We start from the raw sequence: 10744 nt of genomic DNA, 5'->3' as shown, positions 1-10744 counted from the left end.
TTTGATTTTCCAGCCATAGAGATGAATGTTCAAATATAAATTAATTGATCTTCAACTAAAAATATTACTTTTAACAAAAGTTATATAACTTTTAATCAAAAAAGATAAATTTTCAACGAAAACAAAAAACTTGTAACTATAAATGAAATAGTTTAATTTTCAGTTAAAAAAATAATTTTATACAACAAAGGAAGTTTAAACAAAATACTTAAATTTTTAACGAAAAAGATGAATTTCTAAACAAGAAAGTTATTTTTTTACCAAAAAGTCGTGTTTTCAACTAAAAAAATTAATTTTTAACAAAAAAAAAATATTTTTTTAACGAAATAGTTCAATTTTCCACCAACGAAATAATTTTTCAACTTATGAATCTTAAATCAAAAACAGTACATTTTAACAAAGTAGTATAACTTTGAAACCAAAAAAGACAAATTTTCAACGAAAAATTGAGTAGTTGATATTCAAAACCAAAGAAATATATTAATACTAAATATAAAAAAACAGTTGAATTGAAACGAAAAAGACCAATCTCAAATAAAATACTAAATTTTTAAGTTAAAAAATTAATTTTCAAACAATTTCAATAAAATAGTTACATTTTTTTGTGAGAAACGAATTTGCAACTAAAAAAGATGTATAATGAAAAATGAATTAGTTCAAATTTCAGTTTAAAAAATAATTTTGAACCAAGACAAAAGAGTTTTGAACGAGATACTTAAAGTTTTTGGCAACAAAATTAATTTAGAAGAACGTAGTTAAATTTTTAACCAACAAAATGAATTTTTAACCAAAATAAATGAATTTGTAAACAAGAAGAGTAATTTTCTATGGAAAAGTCAACCATGAAACGCATAGTGGAATTTTTAACTGAAAATATTAATTTTCAAGAGAAGAAAAACAAATTGAAAAAAAAATTTTTACATTTTCAACCTAAAAATAATTTTTTAATCGAAAATATTAATTTTTAACCAAAAGAGACGAATTTTTAATGAAATACAAGAATTTTCATCCATAAGGTTCATTTTTAAACTAAAGGAGTCCAATTTTTAAGCAAAACAAACGACTTAAATTTTCAGTTAATGAATTTTTCACGAAAAAATTTGGTTTTCATCGAAATGTTTTATTTTAATCCAATGAGATGAATTTTGAACAATGTGAAATATAAAAGTTTATATTTTAATCAAAAAATATTTTAAATTGAAAGCCTTTGAATTCAAACAAACGGGGCATATTTTTAACAAATCTTGTATTTTTTTAAATAAAAAATATCAGTTTTTATTTAAAAATTAAACAAAAACAAATAAAGAACAAATTTTCAACCAAAGAAACGAAACTTCAAACGATAAAAATTAATTTTAAAAAGTTGATTTTAACAAAAAGAAAGGTTCACATTAAGTGTGCGCGAACCGCTTAAAAAAATATGTAAATTTTCCAAGAATCTGAACTAGTTTATGCTTATCAAAATGATAGTAAACACACACACAAAAAATCATTTTTCAAACAACAAATACTTATATTTAAAATTTTTTAAAGTTCGCGCAGTTTCTAAATGCAGGGCAGCCAATTGTTAAATATTTTCTACAGATTTTATTAAAAAGGCTTATTAGCATATATTTGCCTGCTAAAAGTAAACGAAGATCATTTCCCGTAAATAATTTGATATTCATAGTTATATTTAAATAATACACGTTGAATTATATATTTGCTCAATTGCGTTTTCTTTTTCCAGTATTGGCTACATTTATCGTCGATATCAGCCAATCAGAAACGTAGGAGGTAGTAAATAGGAAAAATGGCGAGTAAGAGGGCACTTTGCCTGATAAAAGATGTAAATAAATTGCAATTTGTTATTAATAAATCACCTTTGAGTGTGATAAGTCGTGGATATGGTTCTCATGTTCCTCCTGTTACAGAAACGCACACTGGCCAGGTACGTAAAGTCTTCAAAAAAGTAGTCAGAATTTCCTAACCTATAAATTCACACATATTACGTCAGTTCTGTCCAGAAAAAAAGTTGAAAATTGGACTGAAAAATAGATTTTGCGATGAAAACAAACAAATTATCATCCAGACTATGAAATTAAAGATTTTTTTTTTACTATTTTGTTACCTTAAAGCTCAAGTAGTTAGTTTTTTATTTTAGAGTTTAGAAAGAATAGATTATTGTTCTTTTTCGATTGTTATATATTTAAAATCTTATTCAACATAATTTTTTTATAGCCCTTTGAAATTCGGGTGACCAGGCCTCATGATTTTTTATCGCTGTCCTGATTTTTCATGCTTGAAAAAGAAAATTCGCAATTTTCATTTCGCAGACCTAAATTTTTTTTCATTCAAAAACTTGACATTTTGGAATTTTACTAGTATTTAAAGAGTAAGGAAACAGAATTTCCTTTGAAAAATCGGAAGTTCTTATAATAATTAACATATTTTACAGATTTTACTCAATTATTTAAATAAAAATTTTGACCTCGAATAAGTTATTTGTATAATTTATAAACTTAGCCAATAAACATACAATTGTATTATTGTGTTCAAAATTGTTGTTAAAAACAAACAAAAACTGATATTTCTGATAGGAAATTTAACCCTTTCGGTTGAAAATTCGCCTTTAGGTTTGGAAATTCAAATATTTTGTCAAATATTAACTTTTTTTCTTCAAAATTGATATTTTCGGTCTGTAAATTCAATTTTTTTTTGTAGAAAATTAGTCATTTTTGTTGGAAATTTCATCATTATTGTTGAAAATTTACATTTTTGGTCGAAAATTAAACTATTTGGTACACAATGAATTTTTTTATTGAAGATTTATCATTCTTTTGAAAATTCGTGTATTTTGGTGAAAATTGATCTGTTTTTAGTTGAAATTCCATCCATTTTGTTGACATTTTTCTTTTTTTGTAGAAAATTAATCTTTATGTTTGAAAGTTCATCTTCTTGATCAAAAATTTAATTATTTGGTTCAAAATCCGTTTTTTTTTTTTTGTTAAAAATTATTTTTTATAAAAGATATATCTATTCCATTTTTGATTGAAAATATATTTTTTTTTAGTTTAAAATTCGTAATTTTGGATACTAAATTTATCTTTATGGTTGAAAATTCATCTTTTTAATCGAAAATTAAACTTCTTTATCTACACTTATTTGATGACAATTTTTTATAATAGTTTCGCAATTACAGTAAAAAAATGCATGTATTTTGTTGAAATATAATTTCTTTGGTTAAAAATTTACCTATTTTTTTTTTAATAACTTTTGTTACCTGTAAATATAACTATTCCGTTTTTGGTAGAAATTTACGTTTTTTAGTTGAAGATTAATATATTTCAGATATATATTTTAGAGTAGAAGTATTATTTCGAAGAGAAAATATTTCTGAATTGTAATATAAAGTTTTTTTTTAACATTTTTCGTGAGGAATTTATCTTTTTTTTTCTTGAAAATTTTACTAATTGGGTGGAAAATTAAAGTTTTTTAATTCAAAGTTCAACAGTTTGGATGTAAATTGCTCTTTTTCAATTCAAAAATCACTTATTTCGTTGAAATTTTATGTTTTTTGTTAAATAGTCGACTTTTTTGGTAAAAAATTATTTTTTTCTTTAAAAGTTAATCTCCTTGTTAAAAAAATATTCTTTTTTTTCGTTTATTTAAAATTCAAGCATTCCAGTTAAATATTCATAATTTTAGTTAGAAATTCATCTTTAAGGTTCGAAAGAAATTTCCTTTGTTGAAAAATAAACTCTTTTTTTGAAGATTAATTTTTCTTTTTTGAAGATTCATAATTTTAATTTTAAAAAATCATTTCTTTGGTTGAAAAATGAGCTGTTTAATTGAAAACTAGTTTTTTTCTTTGGATGAAAAGGAATTTCGTACCTAAATTTTAACTATTTTATTGAAAATTTCTTTCTTTTTTTTGTTAAAAATCCTTTTTTTCCTGAACTGAAAATACTATTCCCGCTGAATATTCCATAATTTTAGTTAAAGTATTTTTTTTTGTGTTTAAAATTCAACTATTTCAGTTGAAAATTCGTCAGATAAGGCAAAAATTATTTTTTTTTTACCAAAAAAGTAAGTATTTTATTTTCTGTTAAAAACTGATTTTCTTTTTTAGTTAAAAATTTAAATATGTGGTTGAAAATGTGTCTCCTTTCATTGAAATTTTAAATATTTCGTTAAATTTTATGTATTTTGTTGAAAAGTTGTATCTTTTGGTAGAAAATTAATCTTTTTGTTTCAAAATTAATTTTATTGTTTAAAAATTCATCTTTTTGGTTAAAAATTAAAGTATTTTAGTTAAATATTCATAATTTTAGTTAAAAATTCATCTTTTAGGTTCGAAATAAATTTAATTCGTTGAAAAATAAACTCTTTTGTTGAAGATTAATAATTTTAATAAAAAAATTCATTTCCTTGGTTGAAAAATGAGCTGTTTGATTGAAAATTTGTTCTTTTCTTTGGATGAAAAAAAACTTTTACCGAAAATTTAACTATTTTATTGAAAATTTGTTTCTTTTTTTCGTTGAAAATTATTTTTTCCCTGAACTGGAAACAAAAATACTATTCTAGTTGAATATTCCATAATTTTAGTTAAAGAGTCATTTTTTTTGTTTAAAATCAACTATTTCAGTTGAAAATTTGTCACTTAAGGTAAAAATTATTTTTTTTTATCACAAATGTAAGTATTTTATTTTCTGTTGTGTCCCCTTTGATTGAAATTTCAAATATTTCGTTAAAATTTATGTATTTTATTGAAAAGTTGTATCTTTTGGTAGAAAATTACTCGTTTTGTTGAAAATTCAAGTATTTCAGTTAAATATTCATAATTTTAGTTAAAAATTCATCTTTTATGTTCGAAATAAATTTACTTCGTTGAAAAATAAACTCTTGTTGAGGATGTTTTTTGAAGATTCATAATTTTAATAAATAAGTTCGTTTCTTTGGTTGAAAAATGAGCCGTTCGATTGAAAACTTGTTTTTTTTTCTTTGAATAAAAAGGAATTTTCTACCGAAAATTTAACTATTTTTCAAAAAATTTGATTTTTGTTTTGTTTAAGAAATACATTTTTAACGAAAAATTCCACTATTCTATTTTCGTTTGTAATTTTATCTTTTTTGGATAAAAGTTCAACTATTTTGTTGAAAATACGCTTTTTTGCAGAAAATTTATCTTATTGGTTGAAAGTTCATCTTTTCTGTTAAAAATTCAAGTAATCCAGTTAAACATTCATAATGTTAGTTAAAAATCCATCTTTCAGGTTTGAAATAAATTTAGTTTATTGAAAAATAAACTCTTTTGTTGAAGATTAATTTTTTTTTTTTAAGATTCATAGTTTTAATAAAAAAATAAATTTCTTTGGTTGAAAAATGAGCTGTTTGATTAAAAACTTGTTCCTTTTTTTATGGAAAGGAATTTTTTACCGAAAATTCAACTATTTTAGTTGTGAATTCGTCAGTTAAAGTAAAAATTCATTTTTTTACCAAAAATTGTAATTATTTCATTTTTTATTAAAAATTGATTTCTTTTTTAGTTGAAAATTCAACTTTTTGGTTGAAAATGTGTCTCCTTTGATTGAAAATTTAACTATTTCCTTAAAATTTATGTATTCTGTTGAAAAGTTGTATCTTTTGGTAGGAAATTAATCTTATTGTTTAAAAATTCATCTTTTAGGTTAGAAATAAATTTCCTTCTTTGAAAAATAAACTCTTTTGTTGATGATTTTTTTTTAAGATTCATAATTTTAATTTAAAAAATTTACTTCTTTGGATGAAAAATGACCCGTTTGATTATAAACTTTTTTTTTCTTTGGATGAAAAGGAATTTTTTACCGAAAATGTAACTATTTTATTGGAAATTTGCTTCTTTTTTTCGTTTAAAATCATTTTATCCTGAACTAAATATACTGTTCCTGCTGAATATTCCATAATTTTAGTTAAGGACTCATTTATTGTTTAAAATTCAACTATTTTGTTGAAAATGTGTCTCCTTTGATTGCAAATTTAACTATTTTATTAAAATTTATGTATTTTGTTGAAAAGTTGTATCTTTTGGTAGAAAATTAATCGTATTGTTTAAAAATTAATCTTTTTAATTAAAAATTTTAAAGTATTTCAGTTAAAAATTCATCTTTTAGGTTCGAAATAAGTTTACCTCGTTGAAAAATGAGCGTTTTGATTGAAAACTTTTTTTTTGCTTTGGATGAAAAGGAATTTTTTACCGAAAATTTAACTATTTTATTGAAAATTTGTTTCTTTTTTTCGTTGAAAATCATTTTTTTCCTGAACAAAAAATGAAAATACTATTCCATAATTTTAGTGAAAGACTACTTTTTTTGTTTAAAATTCAACTATTTCGTTCAAATGTATGTATTTTGTGGAAAAGTTGTATCTTTTGGTAGAAAATGAATATATTACTTTTAGTTGACCGGGAAAATGGAATAACTTACCCGGGAAATTATCTTATTTTTCCTTTCAATATGTAATCTGAATGAAAATAAAAATAATAATCTAAATATAATAATAAGATATATAATAATATATAATATAATAATAAAATAATAATCTGAATGAAATAAAAAAATGTTTATAAAATTGAGCAGTAAGCAGGAAGTTTGATTACAAATTTTTTTAGAAATTTGAAGAAAACGACTATCGTTTGGCGAGATTCGTTGACAAAGATGGCAAAGAGGTTAATCCAAACTGGGCAATAAAATTAATCGAAGAAACACCACCTACTCGTACAGAGGATCGAGTTGTGGCTTGCGATGGTGGCGGCGGTCCTCTTGGACATCCGAAAGTTTATATAAATTTGGTAAGTAATCACAGTAACATTTCTCATTAAATTATATTTATAAAAATATTAATTAAAATATTTTTTCTGCAATTTAAAACGTTATAAATTGCTATATTTTAAATTTTTAATTGAATAAGATTTTTTAATGTTTGAAATTGAAGAAATTATTAATGTATATAAATTATTAATCACAAAAAAATATCTCATTTCATAAATCAGACATTTTTTTTATTATCTGACAAATTATATATGTAATCATCAGGTCTCGGACTCACCACAATATTGACACTATTTTACCCTTATTTTTTAATGACGACACTATTTTACTATTTGGAAAAAAAAACTACACTAAATACACTATTTTCTGAGAAATCTTTTAATAAAATAGCTGAATTTGCAAACCAGATGGTTAAATTTTTAACCGAAAAGATGAATTCTCTGCCAATTGTATAAATTTTCCAGAAAAAAATATTTTTATTTTAAATTAAAATTAGTTGAATACAACCAAAAAGTACGAATTTTCAACCATACAATTACATTTTTAACCAGAAAAATTAATTTTCTACCAAAAAATATTCATTGTTTCTACAAAATATATAATATATATAATATTATAGTTAAATTTTTAATTAAAACCAATTATTTTAAAAGAAAAAAATGAGCATTTTTAAGAAAATAGTACAGTTTTCAAACAAGGAGGTGAATTTTTAAATATAAAGTAATAAATCTTCAACTAAAAATATTAGTTTTAATTTCTAAGTATATATTGTATTTAAAAAAAAAAATATTTTCCACAAAAAATACGAATTCTAAACTAAATACATAATATTTTAACAAAATACATAAATTTTTGCATTTTGTGTCGTTTCTAAACATTTTGTTTTAAATACTTGCATTTTTAAGTTTAAAAGATCAATTTTTTATCAAAAATTATCTATAATTTGTATTTAGTAGAATTAATTTTCAACGAAATGGTTATATTTTCAATAAAATAGTTGAACTTTAAACTAAATAGTTGAATTTTCAACCAAATAAATTCATTTTCTACTAAATTGTGAAATTTTGAAGTAAAAAAAAAAAAGATTTTTCTATTAAACAGTTGAACTTTCAACCCGAAAATAAGAATTTTTAACGAAATAGTTATATTTTCAGTAAAAAAAAAAACTTTTAACTAAAATTAGAAGTTTTATAATAAATAAGAAAGAATTTTAAAGAAAGTAGTTCAACTTTTAACCAAGGAGTTCAGTTTTTAATCTAAAAAGATGAATTTTCAACCAAAGTATAATATTTGATATTTTAACAAAAACGATTTTAATTAAAAATACAAAAAAAACACTTGGATTTAATCAAGAAAGACAAATTTTCAACAAAATACTTGAATCTTCAACTGAAATAAATTAATTTTTACCATACATTGCTTTAAAAAAATTATTTTCCACAAGAAATATTAATTTTAAACGAAATACATATATTCTTGACCAAATAATTCAATTTTCAACTGAAAAGATTAATTTTCTGCAAAAAGGTGAATTTTTAACAAAATGCATAAATTTTTAACCAAATAGTTGGATTTTCTTCCAAAAAATACGAATTTTTAAGAATGAAAAATAATGTATAATTTTTATTTTAGGAGAATTAGTTTTAAACAAAATAGTTGGATTTTAAAACAAAATTGTTAACTTTTTAACGAAATAGTTGAATTTTAAACAAAGTGGAATAATTTTCTAACAAATTGTGAAATTTGCAAGTAAAGAAAAAACTATTTTTTTATAAAACAGTTGAACTTTCAACTCGAAAATATGAATTTTCAACAAAAAAGTTATTTCATTATTATTTTTTTTTATTATTATTTTATTATTTATTATTATTTAGTTATTATATCAGTTTAATTTTGAACAAAATAGTTAGATTTTCAGTTTTAAAAAAAAATGATTCTTAAGAACAAAAAACAAACTTTCCACTAAAATTAAAAGTTTTGTACAAAATAAAAAAGAAGTTTTAAGAATGTAGTTCAAATTTCAAGCAAGGAGTTGAATTTTTAATCTAAAAAGATAAATTTTCGACGAAAAATGTAATAGATTATATTTCAAAAAAAAAACAATTTTAATAAAAATAAAAAACAGATGGATTTAACCAGGAAAGACAAATTTTATACGAAATAATTAAATCCTCATCTGTAACAGATTAATTTTTAATAAAACAATTAAATTTTTAACTGAAAAATTGATTTTATTGTTAAAAAATATGAGTTTTTAACGAAATGCAATAAATTTCAATCAAATACTTCAAATTTCTACCAAGCTTTTTAATTTTCAAGTCGAAAATATGAATTTTTTATAAACCATTTTAATTTTGAACCGGACAATTACAACTTTCAACATTTTTAACAAACAAACAATATCAAATTTGTACAAAAAGAGGTACATTATCAAACCAAAAAGATAAATATTTAACAAAATAGTTGCATTTTTAATTTTAAAAATTTGGTAGTTAAGAACGAAACAAATTTTCAAACTGTTGCATTATTGAATTAAAAACGCAACTTTTCAAGAAAATTGTTTAATTTTAACAACAATAATTTAATTTTGAACCAAATAATAAAGCCTTAAAATAAAAAAGATGAATTCTTAACTATTTTTGACTATTTTATTGAAAATTTGTTTTTATTTTTCTGACAAAAATTAATTTTTGTTTCTGAATATACATCTATTTCATTTTTTGTTGAAAAATTGATGTTTTTTAGTATAAAATTCGTAATTTTGGTTAGAAAATTTATCTTAATGGTTAAAAATTCATCTTTTTAATCGAAAATGCAACTATTTGGTTCAGAATAAATTTTTTTATATACGATTCATTATTATAGCTGAAAATTCATACATTTTTTTTTTAGAAAATTCGTCTTTTTTGGTAGAGAATTAATCTTTTTCGTTGAGAATTTATATTTTTTGTTGAAAATTCAAATATTTGGTTCCAAATTAATTTTCTGTATCATTGAAGATTCGTCATTATATATGGTTGAAAATGTATGTTTTTTTTTAAACTGTACTAATTTGTTGAAAATTATTTATTTTTTGTTTAAATTAATTTTTTAAGCTGAAAATGGATATATTCCATTTTTGGTTGAAATTATATTTTTTTAAGTAAAAGTTTCAAGCATTTGGTTTAAAATTCAATTTTTTTATAAAGATTCATCATGATAGTTGAAAATTTATATAATTTGTTGGAAATTGAACTATTTTGTTGCTCGTTTTTTTTTTTTTTTTTAATTATAAATATAACCATTACAATTATTGTTGAAAATTAACTTCTTTAGTTCACAATTTCATTATTTTGTTGTAAATTTGTCTATTTTCGTTAAAAAAAAAATTTTTTGCAACTGAGAATATACATTTTTCAAAATTCCAATCAAACTATTTTGAATTTTGAACCAAATAATAAAACCTTGAAATAAAAAAGATGAATTTATTAACGAAAATTTGTAATTAATTTTTTTTATTGAAGATTTATCATTACACTTGAATATTCGTGTATTTTATTGAAAATTTGTGGTTTTTTTGTGACAAAAATTATTATTTATTATTGAACATATATCTATTCCATTTTTGTTTGAAAATTTATGTTTTTTAGTAGAAAATTAGTAATTTATGGTAGAAAATGGAATTTTTATGGGTGAAAATTAATGTTTTTAATCGAAAATTCAACTATTTGGTTCAAAATTATTGTTCATTAAACGTAGTTGGAAATTTATTTAAATTGTTGAAAATTGAACTAATTTGTTGAAAATTCTTTTTTATTTTTTATTAAAAATTAATTTTTAACTGAAAATCTAACTATTCCATTTTTTGAAAATATATTTTTTTTAGTTAAAATTTCATGCATTTTGTTGAAAATTCTTATTTTTTGTAGACAATATTTATCCTTAATAGTTGAAAATGGTTAAAAATTCATCTTCAA

The 10744-nt window shown here is 21.1% G+C and overlaps 1 protein-coding gene across 1 annotated transcript in view; it reads left to right on the top strand.

Moving 5' to 3' along the window:
- Positions 1-1775: 1775 nt before the first annotated feature.
- Positions 1776-10744, top strand: part of LOC117178148 (NADH dehydrogenase [ubiquinone] iron-sulfur protein 6, mitochondrial) — a 12960-nt gene continuing 3991 nt past the window's right edge. The window contains exons 1-2 of the mRNA XM_033369412.1: positions 1776-1930; positions 6629-6808. Coding sequence (XP_033225303.1) covers positions 1793-1930; positions 6629-6808 — 318 coding nt within the window. The 5' untranslated portion in view covers positions 1776-1792. The remainder of the gene's footprint in view (positions 1931-6628; positions 6809-10744) is intronic.

This window comes from Belonocnema kinseyi, chromosome 8 (assembly GCF_010883055.1).
Source record: "Belonocnema kinseyi isolate 2016_QV_RU_SX_M_011 chromosome 8, B_treatae_v1, whole genome shotgun sequence".
NCBI lineage: Eukaryota > Metazoa > Arthropoda > Insecta > Hymenoptera > Cynipidae > Belonocnema > Belonocnema kinseyi.
Note: the sequence above shows the minus strand (reverse complement) of the source record. Positions and strands in the feature narration are given on the sequence as shown.